At 42.4% G+C, this 21,682-nt stretch overlaps 1 protein-coding gene across 1 annotated transcript in view; it reads left to right on the forward strand.

Moving 5' to 3' along the window:
* LOC124621816 (probable E3 ubiquitin-protein ligase HERC1) overlaps window positions 1–21,682 on the forward strand; it is a 766,600-nt gene that overhangs the window by 645,513 nt on the left and 99,405 nt on the right. Inside the window, exons 63-65 of the mRNA XM_047147255.1 lie at window positions 16,259–16,417; window positions 17,360–17,548; window positions 19,725–19,952. Of these exons, the coding sequence (XP_047003211.1) occupies window positions 16,259–16,417; window positions 17,360–17,548; window positions 19,725–19,952 (576 nt within the window). The remainder of the gene's footprint in view (window positions 1–16,258; window positions 16,418–17,359; window positions 17,549–19,724; window positions 19,953–21,682) is intronic.

Genomic DNA, 21,682 nt, shown 5'->3' on the forward strand with positions numbered 1-21,682 from the left:
GCCACCTGGTGGCATAAACACCTCACAAAAAATTATTTAGTTATACAAAATTCTTTGTATTTGCAAATGAAACACACATAATTTAATGTTGTGTTTGATTTACAAATCATAATCAGTATTATTAAATCACGTATGCTGCGATGGGCGAGTCACGTATCTCGAATGGATGAGGGCAGGGCAGCGCGTAGAGTACTGGTAGGGCACCTAGAAGGAAAACGTCCTGTGGGGAGACCGAGGCATAGATGGGAGGACAATGTGAAAGCTGATTTGAGAAGCCTAGGTATTGAAGGTGAATGCAAAGAAATAGCCCAAGACAGGGACAGATGGCGAAAATACATTGCTGCGGTAATGGACTCTCAAGTCCGGTATGACCAGTGAGTAAGTAAGTAAGTTTGATTTACAAATACAAAGAATTTTGTATGGCAAAATAATTTTTTGTGAGGTGCTTATGCCACCAGGTGACACCATTGGATAATTTCCAGTTCAATATAATACTTCATTCTTGAATATCCTAAAGGCCTCCTCATACACTCATACATGTGCCTAGGTGTTGTGGCGTGGTTACAGCCGTATACTTGACGGTAACGCTAGCGTTACACGGCTGTAACCACGCCACCACACCAAGGCATGTCAGTCCACAACAGCTCCTGAGTTGCACAGTGCGACAGCATACTTGGTAGCTATGGGACGGCCATTGACTTGTGTTAACAACTTCAATGTAAGACGAGGACCCACAGTCCAATATACTTTTAATTCTGTTTTACTCTATGGACTTCCCAACTATTTGTGATGGTACTTTGTCTTTTTAGTCCGTTTGATTTCATGACATAGACTTTACAACCTGATGATGAGAGCATTGTCTCTTGAAATGCGTTGTTAAAATATATGTATAAGAATCGCGGTTGAATGCTAACAGTGATAACCAGTATAACGACAACTGCTACCTCGACTCCATTATGGATTATATTAAAAAAAGTATTACTTTTAGTGTGTTAGCCAGTTTTCAGCTTACAAGGGCATCTTCAGACATTTACTGAGTACTGTCACCAAAGAAATGTCTGAAAATGGCCTTGTAAGCCGAAAACCGGTTAACACAATAAAAGTAATACTGTAGAACAAAAGCAAACTGGTGCTTTTAATTTGTTAGACAAGTGTATTCCTCAAATTTTATCACTCTGCATTAATTATTTTTTGGTGTTGCAATTGTTTTCCACATGTGTACCATGTTGTATTTCTTGCAATATCTTTATCTAATTGATGATGATGCATCCTGATATGTTGTCTGATCTCAGTGCTAAACCCTGAAATAGAGAGATGACTTCCATATATGTTGATACAGAATTTGCTGGATATTGAAAAATTAGTAAATTGTAGATTGGATTTGCCAAATTTAATTTTGATTTATCTTCACTTTCCTGATGTAGACGAACAATCAGATTTATGATTTACATTTTATTGTATGATTTTTGACATTCTGCAAGGGTTTGCCGACATACCCAGACACATACACACAATTTGTCCTAATCAGTGGACTGTACGAGTAACAGCAGCGGCAGTAAGTTTGCTTGTTACTGCTCATTTGTTTGTGTTGACACCTAACAATACTAGCTCTAGTACTTCTCTCTATGCCTTCTACAGTTACTCCTGAATGTTACCTAAAAGTATGTAACTTTCTCCCTTTTCTTCCCAGTTCCTTTGACTATTTTCCTTTCTTCAACATTTGAAAATTGTTTGAATGGGTAACCTAGTTTTTTAAAATGATTATATTTTGACTGGGTTTCAGTAAAGGGTATTTTAATTTCTTCCTGCAGTTTGCAGTTTGCTTCTCTTCAGTAGATGGTAGAGTGAGTATTTTCTGTACCTCACCTAGCTCGATAAAGCTTTAAAAATTCACATAAGTCTTGTTAATGGTTACCGTTTGTCTATTGCTACATAAATAAATTCATATACCGGCTGCCAGTAGCTGGTGGCAGTATTCAGAATCAATATTGTGAATAGTTTTCACTAATCAAAGCAACTGTTGCCCATCTTATAGCTGAATACACACTGTGTGATCAAAAGTATCCAGACACCTGGCTGAAAATGACTTAAAACTTTGTCGCGCCCTCCATTGATAATGCTGGAATTCAGTATGGTGTTGGTGCACCTTTAATCTTGATGACAACTTCCACTCTCACTGGCATACGTTCAGTTAGGTGCTCAAATGTTTCTTGGGGAATGCCAGCCCATTCTCCACGGAGTGCTGCACTGAGGAGAGGCATCGATTCAGTCAGTGAGACCTGGCACGAAGTCGGCGTTCCAAAACATCCCAAAGGTGTTCTTTAGTACTCAGGTCAGGACTCTGTGCAGACCAGTCCATTATAGGGATGTTATTATCATGTGACCACTCCTTGACAGGCCGTCCATTATCAACAGGTGCTCGATCGTGTTGAAAGATGCAGTCGCCATCTCCGAATTGCTCTTCAACAGTGGGAAGCAAGAATGTGCTTAAAACATCAGTGTAGGCCTGTGCTGTGATAGTGCCATGCAAAACAACAAGGAGTGCAAGGCCCCTCCATGAAAAACATGACCACACCATAACACCACTGCCTCCGAATTTTACTGTCAGTACTACACACGCAGGCAGATGATGTTCACCGGGCATTCGCCATACCCACACCATGTCATCAGATCACAACATTGTGTATCATGATTCATAACTCCACACAACATTTTTGCCACTGTTTAATCGTCCAATGTTTACACTCCTTACACCAAGCGAGGTGGTGTTTGGCATTTACCGGCATGATGTGTGGCTCATGAGCAGTCGCTTGATCATGAAATCCAAGTTTTCTCACCTTCCGCCTAACTGTCATAGTACTTGCAGTGGATCCTGATGCAATTTGTAATTTCTGTGTGATGATCTGGATAGGTGTCTGCCTATTACACATTACGACCCTTTTCAACTGTCAGCAGTCTCTGTAAGTCAACAGATGAGGTTGGCCTGTACGCTTTTGTGCTGTATGTGTCCCTTCATGTTTCCACTTCACTATCACGTCAGAAACAGTGGACATAGGGTTGTTGAGGAGTGTACAGATGTATGACTTAACTGACACCCAATCATCTGACCACGTTCGAAGTCCGTGAGTTCCGCGGAGCACCACACTCTGCTTTCACACAATGTCTAATGACTACTGAGGTCGCTGGTATGAAGTACCTGGCAATAGGTGGCAGCACAAATCACCTAATATGTAAAATGTATTTTTTGGGGGGTGTCCGGATACTTTTGATCACATAGTGTACATCAGTCTTTCTTCTATGATCTCTGCTTTATGTAGATGCAGACTCATTGCTTTGCATTCTGTGACCATAAACTAGGATGACTATTAGATTTTTCCTGCAAAATTGAAGTAAAATCTCATCACTATAATCTGTGTCTTCCTTTCTTTGAGATAGAGGCTTACGTTTATACTCCCAGCTTAGTCTTCACATAACCACAACAAAGTCATACTTTTCTGCTTCTTTTCCTTCTTGAAAGAACTAAGTTCATTTTCAAACATGTCTGGGAAGTATGGCCATTCCAAGAGTGTGACAGAGTTGACTGCTCTTCACAAACAGCTGGAAGCTGTTTCGGCCATTGTAAACTGACTTCTTACAGCTGCTGCAAATTGCACCAGTGATGGAGGAGCAGGGTGGTCTTCCATCACAAAGGCACTTCGGAACTTGCCAGTTTTTTTTCCCAGCTTGGTTCTCAGTGGCCTCCATCAGGCAGTCGGGCAGATAGCTAGTAATGTATGTAGGGATGCACCCAAATCTGGAGCTGTTTTGTGTTGTATGTGGCAAGTGACTGGAAAGCTAACCTGATGCATCTAACAAACAGCCTTGAATCATTGCCTCCTGCTGATAATGAGACAGAACCAGTCAGGCTCGCCTCTACTGCTCATACAACTGTCTATCTTGTGTCGTGGGCAGGTCATGCTCAGGGGGGAAAAGATAGTGCTGATGGTAGGGGCAGTTTCAGTGTTAGGTATGAGATGGTCCTTCTTAGGGAGATAGTGTTGTGCAAGGGAATAAATTAAAAGTGCATTTGGTGTTAGCTGTGATGAATTGTTCCCAAAATGGAAGGAGCAATTGAGAGCACAGGTTACAGGCAACTGAGACCATTCTCAACTCTTTTCAGAGTCTGATGGAAGTAGTGAAGACAGCTAGCTTTATTACTTGTGAGGTCTCTGCATACTTGCTGATTTGCATTTTCATTCTGAGGACTCATGAAGGCCCTCTGGTATGGAGCCAATTGAAGTGTATTAACCAGATATTTTCTCCAGTTCTGCAATGAGATCTGCTGTAGATTACTTGATCTGTGCTACTCTGTGGAGACTTGTAAAGCTGCTCTGATTATGTCAATTATACATTGTATACTGAAAGTGGCGACTCAAGTTGCAGAGTATGTGTTGAATGCACACTGTTACAATAATAATAATTATTATTATTTACATGTCCCTTAGTAGGAAAATCAGCATCTTATTCTTCTGCAGCTCTACGGTCCTTTGTGGACTTCGCTTTGTCAATGATTTTTCCACCAGATGGTCCCAAATCCATGCTAGTGCATTCCAGTTCCCATATCCGATTTTCTGTAGGTCTTCTTCATCCCCATCTTTCAACATTGTTTTCTGGTGGCCGTGCCCTCTTTGCCCTCTCAGATTTCCAATCAGTATCTTCTTTAGTACATTTGTATCACATATCCACACCAGATGTGGTACCTACCACATTTGTGTGGAGTTAATTATTTTTCTTGTAGGTGGCCATTTATATAAGGCTTAAAGCTATTGTTATACTATCTTCTCTACCTTCCACCTTCTATTATTCTATGTAGTAGCTTACTCTCAAAAACATCTAGAATTTTTTATCCCTTACTGTCAGTGACCAAGTTTCTGGGACACATGAGCACTGGTCTCATAAATTTCGTGTAGGTAAAGAGAAACCAGCCTCAGATACATCATTTATTTCAATTGTACAAATACCAAATCTAGGGTGAGTGTGTCTCAAAATATTAGTTGTTATGTGCCACAGTATTCACAGTAAAGTTCCAGAACTTGTGTGCCTCATAGAAAACATACTACATCATACTAGAAACTAAGTGCTATAACCTTTAATCACTAATAAATTGCATGGATATACAAAAGTAGAAACACTAGCGGGTTACATGCTACTAACTGCGTACCTGTCATTCGACTGCCGTGCCGTGACATGCGGCCGGCGCCGTTCATAGCCAGGTGGCGCTCGGCTGAGCTGCGGAGCGCCTCTATCGCCGTGTTCGCGTACTGACGTAGCAGCACTTTTATATCTTGTGGCACTGTCACAACACTTTTCCCCCCTTTGAAAAAAAAACACTCACTTCCTTGGAGACACGGACAGTGCGGAGACATCCATGGCCTCTTGGGAGGCCCCGAGAAGATCCCGCGGAGAAACACGAGAGTATAGTCGAAAGTGTCCAGGATGGAAGCTTGTGCGTGGAACGTGCCTCCTGGACGAGATGATGGGTGAAAACTCCGGAGCAGCATCCATAGGTGTCATGGACCTGAGGGTGTGCTCCAGCGAGATGGGTCCCGGAGAAGGCTGCGTCGCGACTGGGGCTGGTTCCGGCGTACTCGGAAGCGGTAGCGACGTCGGCTGCAGCAACACGCACGGACGATCAGCAGCAGCGACAGGACTGGCTTCTTGGGCTGGCGGAGGCGAAAGAAGGGGCGGTGGCACCGGCGTGGCCACCACTCGTGGGCGCATCCGGTCGTAATGGCGAACAACCATGCCGTCGTCCATACGTATTTCACAAAGCCGGCGGCCGCGAAGAGCCTTGACCACCCCTGGAATCCATTTAGGGCGAGATCCATACCCTCGTGCCCACACATCAGCACCCACCGAGTATTTTCCCGCACTAGGGGACACAGTACAAGGCCTGACAGGGTGAAGCAGGTGCAGTAGAGTGTGGGGTTGGCGGCCATGCAAGAGTTCAGCAGGGCTGCGACCACCCAGAGGCATGAAGCGATAAGAACTCAGAAATTGCAACAGAGCGTCATCTGTGGAAAAATCACTAAGGAATTTTTTCATCTGGCTTTTGAAAGTGCGGACAAGGCACTCGACCTCCCCATTCGATTGCGTATGGTAGGGCGGTGCTGTAACATGATCAATCCCGTGTCCAGTACAAAAATCATGGAAGGCCTGCGAAGAGAACTGAGGGCCATTGTCCGTGGCAATCGTGGATGGAAGACCTTCTAGCGCAAAGACTTTGGACAAAGCCAGCGTCGTCGCCGCAGTGGTGGGCGACTGACATCGAACAACAAACGAAAACTTCGAGAAGGCGTCAATCAACAGTAGCCAATAAGTGCCGAGGAAGGGGCCGGCAAAGTCAGCGTGCACTCGTTCCCACGGCTGCGCCAGATCAGGCCACGGAGAGGGCATTGTACGGGGCGCAGCCAGTTGTTGAGCACACTGACCACACGCAGCGACCATGTGGGCGATGTCCGAATCAATACCGGGCCAATAAACGTGCCTGCGGGCCAGGGACTTAGCCCGAGAAATCCCCCAATGGCCTTCATGCAATAGTTTGAGAACATCTTTGCGAAGAGAGGTTGGCACCACAACCCGTGGAGATGCGCCATCAGTGGCCAGAAGAACAACACCCTCACGAACAGACAGACGAAGGTGCAAGGCATGGTAGTTGCAAAGGGGATCCGATGCCCGGCCCTTGGTCCTGTCCGGCCAACCCCGTTGAACAAAACCGATCACCTGATGCAGGACCGGGTCCCGCACAGTAGCCGACGCGACCTGCGAACCTGTAAGTGGAAAATCCTCGACCACACGACGTTCTTCCTCATCAATGTGGAAACAGAGTAGTTCATCTCGATCGAAAACTGGGTCGGGGCCCATCGGCTAATGCGACAACGCGTCAGCGTTAGCGTGCTGGGCCGTGGGGCGATAGTGAATCTCATAGTGAAAACGAGACAAGTATAAGGCCCAACGTTGCAGGCGGTGAGCTGCCTTATCCGAAAGCGACGCCGAGGGGCTGAACAGAGAGACCAGCAGCTTGTGGTCGGTGATGAGGTGAAACTTAGAACCATACAAAAAAACGCTGAACTTTTTTAGAGTATAAATGATAGCGAGCGCCTCCTTTTTGATTTGAGAGTAACGCCGTTGGGTCTTGGAAGCGTAGGCGATGGGTCGTTCCGACCCATCCTCATACCGATGGGCGAGAACAGCCTCTAGGCCATACTGTGACGCATCAGTCGCCGGAACCAAGTGCTGACCCGGACGGAATAATGGCAAGACAAGGTGACGACTGCAAATGGGCCTTCAGGCGGACAAAAGCCTGCTCACACTCGTCGGACCAACAGAAAGGAACGTTTTTGCGTAACAGCTGATGCAGAGGATGAGCCACCGCCGCCGCGGATGGAATGAATTTGTGATAATAAGCAACCTTGCCTAGAAACACCTGAAGTTCTTTGACCGTAGACGGCCGGGGTAGAGCGGTAATGGCCGCAACGTGCTGTCGTAGAGGACGTATACCCTCACGGGACAAGTGGAAACCAAGATACACAATGGGGGGTTGGAAGAACTGTGACTTGTCCAGATTGCACTTCAACCCAGCTGAATGCAGAACCTGAAACAGTGAACGCAAATTGCGAAGGTGCTCCTCAGTGGAGGCCCCTGTGACAACAATGTCATCCAGATAGTTGATGCAGCCGGGAACGGAAGCCGTGAGCTGTTCCAAGAACCGCTGAAAAATGGCCGGCGCGCTAGCGACGCCAAATGATAACCGCTGGTACTGATACAACCCACAAGGAGTGTTGATGACGAGAAATTCCTTGGAAGATGCATCCAACGGCAACTGATGGTACGCCTCCGATAAGTCAAGTTTGGAAAAGAACTGGCCCCCAGCGAGCTTGGTAAATAACTCCTCAGGACGGGGAAGAGGATAAGTGTCAATGAGGCTCTGAGCGTTGACAGTGGCTTTAAAATCACCACACAATCGCAGACTCCCATTTGGTTTAGAAACCACCACAATGGGCGATGCCCATTCGCTGGAGGTAACAGGAAGGAGAATCCCCGAAGCTGTTAACCTGTCTGTCTCAGCTTTGACAGGTGCACGCAACGCCATCGGAATAGGGCGTGCCCGGAAAAAGTTAGGGCAAACTGTAGGTTTAAGAGTAATGTGTGCTTCAAAATTCTTGGCACGACCCAGACCAGCAGAGAACACGGACGAGAATTCAGAACACAAGCCATCCAGCTGTAGATACGGAATATCCTCAGATATGAGGTGCACATCATCATCAATGGAGAACCCGAACAACTGGAAAGCATCATAACCGAACAGGTTTTCAGTGCCCGCATGATCCACCACATAAAACGTGAGGGGCCTAACAACAGACTTGTAGGCAGTGGAAGCATCAAACTGGCCAACGATAGGAATTTTCTGCTTATTATAAGTTCGTAGATTTCGCGTAACTGGAGACAAGGGAGGAGAGCCCAACTCCAAATACGTGCGAGAATTAATGAGAGTTACTGCAGAGCCAGTGTCCACTTGCATGCGAATGTCTTTATCCAGAACACGAACAGTAACAAACAACTTATTTGTTTGAGAAATCACACAGTTAACATCCATGTCCGATGCCTCGTCCTCTTCGACAGGAACTTTAGGGGCTGACACACAGAAGCAATGTGGCCTTTTTTCCTACATGAATTACACGTGGCCCAACGTTTTGGACACGCGGCCCTGTCATGCTGTACGAAACAACATGGACAAGAAGGAAGTGCGGAACGAACCTGCTTCTGTGGTTGCTGTTTTTGCTGCGGGCGTGTCGGCCCAACGCAACGTTGTTGACGCGAGTGCCACACCGTCGTTTCCCTGTGAAACAGGCAAATTGTCCGCATCGAAAGTGGTTTGTACAGCGCCTACATCACACCACGCGTCTATTTGCGCACCAGCAGCGTGAGACACTTCAAAAGATTGAGCGATGCTGAGAACTTCCGCCAACGACAGGTTTGGCAATTGTAAGGCACGTTGCCGAACTTCTTTATCAGGAGCAAGCCGTAGAATAGCGTCCCTAACCATTGAATCAGCATAAGACTCATGATGAGTGTCCGTGACAAACTGACATTTCCGACTCAGACCGTGTAGTTCCGCCGTCCAAGCCCGGAACGATTGATGGGGCTGTTTACGACACCGGTAGAACGCCACGCGGGCGGCAACGACGTGGGTGTTTTTTCGGTACTAGTTAGACAATAAGTCACACATTTCTTGGAAGGACAGAGAGGCAGGTTCCCGCAGGGGGGCTAACTGAGATAGCAGCTGATAGATCCGTGGGGAAATCCAAGATAGAAATAACGACTTACACATAGGAGTGTCGACAACGCCGAAAGCCAAGAAGTGTTGCCGCAAACAGTTCTCATAATCCTCCCAGTCTTCAGCGGCCTCGTCGTAAGGAGGGAACAGAGGCGGAGAAGAGGAAGACAGACGATGAGTAAGCAACGTCGACAACGCCTGAAATGCAGCCGTCAGCTGTGTTTGTTGTTCAATGAGCGCTTGCATAAGCTGTTCCATGTCTGCCCCGACACGAACACACAATTCCACAACGCAGGAAAAAAAATACCCAACCTCGTCGCCAAAAAGTGCTATAACCTTTAATCACTAATAAATTGCGTGGATATACAAAAGTAGAAACAATAGCGGGTTACATGCTACTAACTCCGTATCTGTCATTCGACTGCCATGCCGTGACATGCGGCCAGCGCCGTTCATAGCCAGGTGGCGCTCCCGCGCTCGGCTGAGCTGCGGAGCGCCTCTATCGCCGTGTTCGCGTACTGACGTAGCGGCACTTTTAAATCTCATGGCACTGTCACAACACTAAGAGTTGTTGAAACCTAAAGCTGAAAATAGGGAGATTTTCAAGAACACGTGGAATGTATATTGGAAAGATAAATTAGACACTGCATGATGAGGAGTGTTTAAAATCACAAACAAAGCATTAGATCTAGTGAGGTACAAAGCGAATCCAGCTGTGAACTAATATGGAAAGCAGTTAGGGGTCAGTGGGCAGAGATTAATAATCAGATGTTTTTACTGATCAGCAGGTTCAGACACATCACAGTAGTTTAAAGATAGCCTAAAGTGGGTGGCCCAAAAATATGCTGAGTGCATAGTCATACTAGGTGATGACATTAACCTGTCAGTAACGACAGAAAAAAAACACACACGTCATCAGCAGTAAAGGCATTCTTGCAAAGTAATAATGATAACATTATCTGACAACTACCTTGAACAACTAATCTGAGAAACCACATACAAAATAACATTTTAAGCCACTTAGTTACAAACAGAAGCAATCTTTTCAAAAAATCACCAATGAGAAAGGGATTAGCAGTCATGATGCTATTACAGGAACCATTGTCATAAAAGACAAAAGGTCATCAAAAAGTTAGGAGAGTATTTATCTTTGGTCAAATTGAAGAATTACTATATTTTTCTTCTTCTTCTTCTTCTTCTTCTTCTTTTGTTTCACCCTCTTTGGCATATGCTGGATTAATTATTTCTTTGCGCGTTGTTCTTTTCTTAGGGCCCAGTATTTCTTCATTCTTTCTGATCTTCTTTTCCTCTCTTCTTCCAAGATGCAGGGTTTGGACTTTTGTGTATATTTGTCTTGGAGCCTTATGTTTTCATCTTTAGTAATTGATTTAGCTGTTTGATCAATAAGTGAATTTTCTGAAATCTATAATTCTACTAGGTCTTTCTCAGTTCCTTTAAAACACTCAGGTTTTGTTTTGCGGTTACAGAAAAAATCAAAGATTTGTTTAGTTAATGTGTTGGAATTCATCCTGAGTAGATGACCATAAAAATTTATCCTCCTTTTTCGCATAATATCTGAAAGTTTTTCAATTTTCTTGTAGAGAGTTTCATTTTTGTTGTGTATAATCTTATTGTCTTGAAATTTTGGTCTTATGATTTTTCTTAAAAGTTTTCTTTCCTTTAGCCCAAGTTTCTCCATTTGGCCTTTGAAATTCATGTTTAGTGTTTCTGCTGCATACAGTGCTTCTGGCTTAATCACTGTCTTGTAATGTGTAATTTTGGACCCCCATGAAAGGGATTTTTTGTTGTATGTATTTTTTGTTGGTTGGAAGGCCAATTCAAGTTTATTTTTTCTGGATTCCATTGATTTGCTTTCCCCAGCATTCCAACTAATCCATTCTCCAGGATATTTGAATCCTTGTACTGTTTCAATCTTTTGTTCTTGAACTTCGAGGTATTTACATGAGTGCTTGATGTTTGTCAATGTCTTAGTTTTTTCAAAGGAGATGTGAAGACCTATTTTAGCTGCTTGTTTCTTTTGTTCAAGGATTTGCTCCCGTGCTTCTTCCATTGTTTCAGCAAACAGGGCCATATCATCTGCAAAAGCAGTGCAATTTACTTTAAGATTCCTCTTTTTGCAACCCAGTCTTATACCACTCTTAATATTTGTGTTCCATTCTCTGACTACTTTCTCAAGCGCACAATTGAACAGCAACGGTGAGAGCCTATACCCCTGTCGCACACCCATTTTTATTTAAAATGGTTCCCATAATTCGCCCATAAATTTAACTTACGAAAATGTATTTGTAAAGGTCGCTTTTGTAATATTAGTTGTTTTCTTATCCAAACCCATTTCTTCCAGGACTGATAATAGAGATTCTCTATCAATTGAATCATATGCTTTTTTTGAAATCAGTGGTTAGTATTTGTTCCGAACATGATCTACCCTTTCTAAAACCTCCCTGTATTCCCCAATTTGCAGGTCCAATTGCAGCTCTGCCCTATTCAAGACGACTTCAGAAAGCATCTTGTATGTTACATCCAGCAGTGATATTCCTCTGTAAGTGTTGGGGTCTGTTTTCAAATCTTTCTTGTGGATGGGGTGGATGAAAGCTTTTATCCATTCTGTGGGGATCTCTTCTTCTATCCAGATTTTATCGAAAACACACTGAAGGGGTGTAATTGTATTTTTGTCAGCTTCTTTCCATAGTTTGGCCACTATTTGGTTTTTTCCAGATGCTTTGTTGTTTTTAAGTTCAGAAATGGGTTCACAATTCAAGAGTTTCTCAAAGTAGCCTGCTAGTATTTCGCAATTTTCCATTTTATTGGGAGCGATGGTCCCATTTACATCTCGAAATTGGAAGATGGGTGCTTTGTTCCTTGATAACCTTTGTTTGAAAGCTCTGTTAAAGCTTCTTGTGTTGTTTCTAGTAAATTCTTCATCAATTTGGAGGAGAGTTTTGTTTTCATGTGTCTTCTTAATCCTTTTTATATTTTTATCTACCAGTTTTCTAACTGTAATGAAATTCAATCTGCTTTCTTCTGTTTTCTGTGATTGCCAGTTTTGCCCTGCCTGTTTTCTTGTTTCAATGAGGGCATCACATTCCAGCGACCACCATGCATGTTTTTTACTTATTATGTTAGGTGCTATCCATTCAACTGTAGTAATGAGGTTTTCTTTGATATCCTCCCAGTTTGCGTCTGAATGGTTTCTGTTCCTTTTTTGAATTAATCTGATTTTAATATCTTTTCCGTGCTGTACTTCCGACCCTTAATTTATTTCATGCTGTGTTTCCTGTTTGGGATGACTTTGAACTTAATTTTAGAAAGATAGTGGTCTGAATCCAAGTTTGCATACCTGAGTACCCTAACATTCATGATTTCTTAGCGAGAAATCTTCTTGCTTGCCACATGATCAAGTTGAAATTCCCCAAGGCTAGGATTTGGGGATATCCATGTCTTTTGTCTTCGTGGTAGTTTCTTGAAAGCTGTGGATTTAAGAATTAAATTGTGTGCTTGGCAAAGTTCTATCAGCCTCACACCATTTCTGTTTGTCCTCTTGTGTGCTGGATAGTCTCCAACTATTTTCTTTTTTCTTTACCAATCGGTACATTTAAGTCTCCAAGAAGAATAATGATGTTTTTATCTTGAATTTTCTGAATAATGTCATCTAGATGATTCCAAAAGGGCTCCACTTTTTCTTTGTTTTTCCTGTTATAGAGGCATGTGCATTGATAATTGTTTAGATTTTGTTCATACTTGTGAATGTAAGACTTGAGAGTCTTTCTTATTGGGAATCAATGTCAACTATTGAGTTCAAGATTTGTTTGTTGATTATAAAGGCTGTTCCAAGACGTGGTAAATTTTCATTACTCTCGATCCCACTTTCCCTTTGTATACCCTAAAACCTTTGGAATCAAAGGTATCTGTATCCATGTATCTGTTTCTTGAATCGCTGTTATGAGTATGTTGTGGTTCTTTAGTGTATCTGTTAGATGTTTTAGTTTTCCGGTTTGCAACAATGAGTTTGCATTTAAAGTTGCTAGGTACGTCGATTGTCCACGTTGAAATTTGTATGAGATTTCAGGACACTCTGACTTGTCTTTGTGCAATGTTGCAGACTCCCCAGAATGCGAATGTCTGCTGACATCCTGGTGTACGGTGGATCGTCCACCTGGGGTAAAATAGCTTACATCACACATTCCATGATTGATGAAAGTTATTTTGAGTGTGACCCAAGAGCCACAAAAAATGCATCCAAGATTGTGAGTCCTGGATGTAGTTCTTCCACTCTCTCCACCGTTTGGAATCTGAACTTCCTCTTTTGCCTTTGAGACCATTGACCAGGTTTCACCTAGTAACCCTAAGCAGGAGCCCTTACAGAGTGCTATCATCCGGAGCCAGATGAATCCAACTTTTTTAACAAGGTGTTACTCCTCCCCCCTCCTCCTTCCTCATCACTTACGAAATGAGGCCCCGGACTTACGACTAGCAGTGGTTTTATTTAGGATGAACTTAGAAAATTTAGTTTGGGTCTGGCAAACACAGGACAATTGTGATTAATTTTTTTATTATATATTCAAGCCGCAGGTCACACAAATGGTATCATTAGCTGTTTGAGTTTATTACCAAGTTGTTGTCAGAATATCTGTTTAAGAAAAAGAGAAGCAGATGTTGAAATCCTAAGAAACCAAAATACAAATAAAATGAACTTACATAATACACAGCTATACATGCCTGAATATGTTACTGTGTAACTCATCAATTGAAGAGGCCCAGAAATGCTCACAATGTAAATATGTCTATCCTTTGATTTTTGGAATTGAAGGCTACTATTAACTATGTAATAATATAAAGTTGGCAACTGTGTAATTCCAAATATAAGATTAAGTACATTCATGATATAAAACTGTGAAAGACAGTCTTCTCACAGTGATAACTAGGAAAAACATTACTTACTTGCTGGTGTAGATAAGCTGTATGTGTCCCACAAGCAGGATAGATAACACCCATCCGTAGACACGATTTGTGAGTAACTCACTAATATCTGATGGTCATAATTGTAAACTAACAAGCAGTAGAAAAGGACTGATACCAGGGTACTGTAAGAAAAGTGTAAGTTGGCAAAGACCATAACCTCAGGTATAGGTCCAGTGTGCTAGCCCTCAACTGGTCTCCTCCTGACCAACACATGATCATCACTGGCACAGAGGCAGAACCAGCTTTCATCAGAAAACACAACAGATCTGCCATCCTATGAGATCTCGCTTGACACCACTGAAGTCACAATGGTTTGAGGTCAGTGGAATGCACAATACAGGGCATCTGGCTCAGAGCTATTCTTGAAATAACTGATTTGTAACAGTTTGTTGTGTCACTGTGGAGCAAACTGCTGCTCATATTGCTGCTGTAGATGCAGAACAAAGTGCCAAAACCACACACCGAACACAATGGTATTCCCTCTTGCAAGTGCCATGTGGCAGCCCAGAACCCAATCCTCTTGTGACCGTACATTCTCATGACCACTGCTGCCAATAATCATGTACAGTGGCTACATTCTTGCCACGTCTTTCTGCAATATCATGGAAGGGACATCCAGCATCTTGTAGCACTATTACATGATATTGTACAAGCCGAGAGATGGCCGATAATGGTGTCTTTGTCGCCTTAAAGGCATTCTTCATTAACATCAACTCACCATGTCTGTATGTGTGTGTGGGGAGGAGGGGGGGGGCAAGTGTATACCTGTCCATTTTTCCCCCTAAGGTAATTCTTTCCGCTCCTGGGACTGGAATGACTCCTTATCCTCTTCCTTAAAACCCACATCCTTTCGTCTTTTTCTCTCCTTCCCTCTTTCCTGATGAAGCAACCGTGGGTTGTGAAAGCTTGAAATTTGTGTGTGTGTTTGTGTTTGTGTTTGTTATTGTCTCTATCAACATACCAACGCTTTCGTTTGGAAGATGCTGTAACTTACCAAACGAGAAGGCATTGGTATGTTGATAGAGACAATAAAAAACACTCAAACACACACACTAATTTCAAGCTTTCGCAACTCAAGGTTGCCTCATCAGGAAATATATATTTTTCCCACATGGAATGTTTCCCTCTATTATATGCTGTGATCTCATGAATTGTCTGTAGTTTAGTGATGCTCAAAGCTGCTCTGTTTAATAATAACAGCGGCTGCCTCATAGCTTTCAGTGCCATTTCTTATATGAAGGGGTTGTCAATCATGTAAGGTATATATCTATGTCTTCATATATATACTACACAGTCCCGTGCACAGTGCGTGATGTAGGTTACTTGTGGTGGCAGTAAAACTGTCTAAATACTGGTTCTCTTAGATGAATAAAGAAGCCTTTCATCCATAGTTTCCCACTTAAGTTCCTTGTGCATGTGTTATATCTATATCAACCAGTTATAATTGTAGCATAATGTCCCTGAATTTTTCCAATATCTACTGTCGTGCTTGCCTGATAAGTACACCAAACGCTGGAACGTTAATAGAGGAGTGTTGCTCTAGCAGCTTGAAATTTGTATCATTTCCTTTACCAATACACCAAACTTTCCCAGAACCCTTCCAACAAACATAAGCACTTTATTCACGAAGATTAGCAAAGTAACTAGGTCACCCACCCAAAGCCACCCACTGACTATGATTGTCATGTGAATAGCCACTGCTCTACAGTTACCTTTGAGTTACAGAATGAGTAGTCTACTGCATAATCATGTTAGGATATGCTGTGGAGCCTTCTAAAGTCTGCAAGATTTAAAAAGTAAAGTAAATAGCTTTATCGAGTAAATGTGTGAGAGCAATATTTGCCCACTGTCCTCTTTTCTGTTTATCCTATTGTTCATGTTTTACTGCTAATTGTTGTCATTGAGGAATTGTTTCAAGAAAATTGTGTTTTTAGGTACTAATCATACATTATTTTGTTGCAGAAAGTGAAGAATCTCAGCAATATGAGTGTAAAACGAGTTTGCTGTGGCACACAGTTTACAGTATTTCTCACAGATGAAGGTAGCCTTTACACATGTGGTATGGAACGCTACATAGCTCAACCTGAATCCCATATTCGTGGCCACTGCCAACCACAACGTGTAAGTACCAAGTTTATATATCAGCACAGCATCCTTTGCTTGGTATTTTCATAATAGTTCTATCTGCTTCCCCCCCATGAACCATGGACCTTGCCGTTGGTGGGGAGGCTTGCATGCTTCAGCGATACAGATAGCCGTACCGTAGGTGCAACCACAACGGAGGGGTATCTGTTGAGAGACCAGACAAACGTGTGGTTCCTGAAGAGGGGCAGCAGCCTTTTCAGTAGTTGCAGGGGCAACAGTCTGGATGATTGACTGATCTGGCCTTGTAACACTAACCAAAACGGCCTTGCTGTGCTGGTACTGCGAACGGCTGAAAGCAAGGGGATACTACATCCGTAATTTTTCCCGAGGGCATGCAGCTTTACTGTATGGTTAAATGATGATGGCGTCCTCTTGGGTAACATATTCCGGAGGTAAAATAGTCCCCCATTCGGATCTCCGGGTGGGGACTACTCAGGAGGACGTCGTTATCAGGAGAAAGTTCTATCTGATCAGAGGTTTTTACTACCTATCCTTTTTATAACATAATTTTTATTTTAATCACATTTGCATTACTTTGCTACATATGCTGCATTTTGCTTTTGTTGTAGCAATTGACCCGCTGTACATTCCTCTCCCACTGTTTTCTCCACTCACCCATATCACCCTTATCACTTTTTTTCTGCACCCCAGAATTCATTATAAGATTTCAGTGTTATGTTAGCCTTATTTTGGCCTCCCACTCTGGTAAGTAGATGCAGTTTATCTATATGGGTGCTGTTCATAGTTATGATGTGTTGTGAAAAAATGTATGTTAATGAACATATGACAATGATGTGAAATGTTGACAAAATCATGAAAAACAGTTAGAACAAAAAGCTGGAATGTTAATTTATCAAAAAAATCTTGTAATCATATGCTCGTTACTGCTCATTCCTGTGTTTTAATCACATGTTACAGGTTTTGGCTCTCCAGAATCACTCTGTGGAAGATGTTGCAGTAGGTGCAGAGCATGTTCTTGCTTTGACATCAGATGGTGGTGTTTGGGGATGGGGTAACAATAGTGACGGGCAACTCGGTCTTGGACATTTGCTCGTAGTCCGAGAACCCCAAATCATACCATCCCTTAGTGGAAAGGGAATAAAGCAGGTAAACCATAAGACATGTATTGACAGTTTTCAAAGAAACTTTTGCTTGATATGTGTGCATCCAAGTTTAGTGTGACAAGAATGATACTAAAGCACAATTGCCAAACAAACAAATGATATGAAAAACAAACCAAAAGAAAATCTTAAGAGAAAATTAAAATGGCTTTACTCTGAAAATTTGATAGGCTGATGAAATGATTGCTGTATGCATATTTTTTTGGAATATGAGATGAGTAACTTGACAAGGTGTGTTGGATTTATATGAATCCAAAGAATGTCATAATCTCAACTGGTTCCATTGTGTTTATGAGGTTTTCACTTTTTGGCACCATGATTAACCTTGTCTGTGAAATTTATGAGACCAAAATAAATTTTCACATAAAAATGTCTTTGAGACCTTTGTTGAGCATGGTTTCATTACCATAAATGTGCATCTCAGTAATGACCTACTCCACACTTGATCGCATGTTAATCCCATCACAAAAAATACTTACACTTTTACAGTTTGTCTTTCCCCAGTGAAATGCTATCTGCGTTATGGTCTTGAAAATGTATTTCTTATAGTGTAAATTATGTACATCTGCTCACCAAGTGACAGTAGAACACAGACATAGAAGAAGGGTGTAATCAGGCAAGCTTTTGGAGCTTGCAGTTCCTTACATCTGCTCACCAAGTGACAGTAGAACACAGACATAGAAGAAGGGTGTAATCAGGCAAGCTTTTGGAGCTCGCAGTTCCTTCTTCAGGCAGAAGGGTTGAAGGGGAAGGAAGAGAGGTGAAGGAAAACGTCTGGAGAGGTGTAGGAAAAGCGGTAGATTTCAGGAAGGTCACCCAGAACCACAGATGAAGGGAGACTTACTGCATGGGGTGAGAAGAAAAGGCTGATTGTTGGGGACTGCATCGGAAAACCTGAGGTTTTCAAATCTCATCCAATGCATATGGTAAGTCTCCCCTGACCTGTGGTTCTGAGTGACTTTCCCGAAATCTACCCCTTTTTCTGAACCTCTCCAGTGCTTTTCCTTCACCCCTCTTCCTTTCCCTACAACCCTTCTGCCTGAAGAAGGAACCACTGTCTCCAAAAGCTTGCATAATTACAACCTTCTTTTGTGTGTGTTCTGCTGCCGCTTAGTACATATATTTTTCAGCTATCTAATTAAATTATTTTGTCAAAAATTGATTGTTTTCCTTGTTAAATTATATGCATTGGTATACAGCCAGTCCCAAAACTGAATAATACATTAAAACCACCAAGGGAATATTCTTTCCTTTACACAGTAGTATACAGCAGTTGAATACTTGAACCAATATCTTCACTGGGTTTATGATTTTCTTAAATCATGTTATACCAAAGCTAGTGCTATCACTATGCCAGTTTCTCCTAATCTTTCCAGGTGTTATCTACTTCTTTTTCACTCTCACTAACTCCAAGAGACACTTCCCACATCCCCTCCTCACTTGTAGACACTATCAATTGTTTTCAGTTTCTCCTGTTGTCAATATTTAATTTTATTTTTATCCTTTCTCTCCACTAATAGTTTCTTCTTTCCTTTTCTTTTATTCTCTCTTCATGGGTCTCATTTGCTCTTCTTTTTCTCTAGTATCCCTTTTCTCTTGTCAGCTGACTGCCCTTTCTTGTCACTTCAAATATTTCCAGATTTTCAGATCTATGTTGCTGCTGATTCATTGTTGACTTTCATTACTGTGATTACCTTGACTTTGAGGTTTGTGTAACTTTACTAGCTAATCATTGCAAAGTTGCGTTTCCTCCAAGAATTTTATTTCTTTTTGCCTCAGTCCTTCAAACACCAAGCTTTTGAATACTTCTAATTTTTTCTTCATTTGATGGAGTTGCCAATTAGCTGTCACCGAGTTGTCCTTGAGTGTACTGGCTGTTCTTGGGCACTGTTTCCATATTCAGTAAAACATTTGTGATAAGTTTTCAGTGTACAAATTTACAAAATTAGTACCTTAAAAGAGTACTGAAACCATCAAATTTACTTAAATCTGTGTTACAGTTCCATTACAGTTCTCACTTAGTAAATAATAAAATTTGAATTTTGAAACAAATATTACAACCTACATATAAGATATTACTTTGATAGATTTCTTTTTCCAAGTGTTATGACACTACATTGCAGTATTACTGGCCCATATTTTTGTTCTTTCTCATCTTCCAGATTTCAACTGGACGTGCGCATAGTGCAGCTTGGACATCTCCTCCTGTGCCAAGGAGGACACCAGGCACAACTATTCCGCTACAGTTTGGGTTACCAGCTCTAGTACCAGCACAATATGGTCATCTTCAGGGTATATCAATAAAGGCATTGCAGAGCCGGCTAAAGCTTTTGTATCGCTTTTCAGACATGTTGTATTCTTGCTGGCGACTATTGCCTCTGTGCCCTCAGGTACTCTTGAGTTCATCAATTGTATTTACATAAATTTATTGAACATAAACTAAATGTTCTTGTCTCAACTGAAATAAAATAAGGTAAAGGAAATATTTCTTGGAAAAAGATAACATTCATCTGCTGTACTTATAACATATGTTGCTCTTATAGTGTCTGTTTAAAATATCAGGGGATTAACCTTATCAGAAGACATTCACTCGAGAGAAGTGTAAAAATACAGGGAGACAGAACAAATAGCCAATACTTTACTTCAGAAATGAAGTTGCAGTACTACCAATACACATGTCTAAAATTAAAAAATAGAAAAGTCTAAAACATCTTTCAGAACTTTTGCTTTCTCAGGATTGAAAGAGTGGCAGGTTTTGAAAGGTTAGAAAGGACAGTGGTTGTATAGACAAGGTTCTGGGGTATGAGTGACCTGCTCCACCTTTCCATACAGCTCTGATGAAGGATCTAATAATTCTAAAAGCTATGTTTAAATATCTCGGATGGCATTGTTGGTATCTGACCTGTTGAAGGTAACTTGTGACCAGAAAATTAACTTCATACACTATGTGATCAAAAGAATCGGAACACCTGTTAAAGTGCATATTAATAGGGGGTGCATATTAATAGGGGGTGTTTTAACCCTTCACTTTTTTGATGGCTTGAACTCTGCTGGTGACATTTTCAGTAAGGCACCTGAGTGCCTTTGGAGAAAGGCAGCCAATGCTCCTTCAAGAGCAGAAACCAGAGGTGATAGTGATGTAGGCCACTGAAGTCTGAAGGAAAGTCATTGTCCTGACTCATCCTAAAAGTGTTTCATTGAGTACAGGCTATGACATTGAGCAGGCCAGTCAATTTCAGGAATGTTATTGCCTCACAGGTGCTACTTTATCACAGGGTACATTGTTTTGTTGCTATATTATCCTTCTCTGAACTGTTTCTTTACCATGCGCAGCACACATCAGTGCATTTAACGTTTTCTTAAGTGCAATGCAGGGACCACAGAAACGCAATGAAAGGCCCACACCGTAACCATGATGAAAGTGTTGTGACAGTGCCACGAGATTTAAAAGTGCCGCTACGTCAGTACGCGAACACGGCGATAGAGGCGCTCCGCAGCTCAGCCGAGCGCGGGAGCGCCACCTGGCTATGAGCGGCGCCGGCCGCATGTCCACGGCATGGCAGTCGAATGACAGATACGGAGTTAGTAGCATGTAACCCGCTATTGCTTCTACTTTTGTATATCCACGCAATTTATTAGTGATTAAAGGTTATAGCACTTTTCGGCGACGAGGTCGGATATTTTTTTTCCTGCGTTGTGGAATTGTGTGTTCGTGTCGGGGCAGACATGGAACAGCTTATGCAAGCGCTCATTGAACAACAAACACAGCTGACAGCTGCTATTCAGGCGTTGTCGACGTCGCTTACTCATCGTCTGTCTTCCTCTTCTCCGCCTCTGTTCCCTCCTTACGACAAGGCCGCTGAAGACTGGAAGGATTATGAGAAGCGTTTGCGGCAACACTTCTTGGCTTTCGGCGTTGTCGACGCTCCTATGTGTAAGTCGTTATTTCTATCTTGGATTTCCCCACGGATCTATCAGCTGCTATCTCAGTTAGCCCCTCTGCGGGAACCTGCCTCTCTGTCCTTCCAGGAAATGTGTGACTTATTGTCTAAATATTACCGAAAAAACACCCACGTCATGGCCGCCCGCGTGGCGTTCTACCGGTGTCGTAAACAGCCCC

This window comes from Schistocerca americana, chromosome 7 (genome assembly GCF_021461395.2).
Source record: "Schistocerca americana isolate TAMUIC-IGC-003095 chromosome 7, iqSchAmer2.1, whole genome shotgun sequence".
Classification (NCBI taxonomy): Eukaryota; Metazoa; Arthropoda; class Insecta; order Orthoptera; family Acrididae; genus Schistocerca; species Schistocerca americana.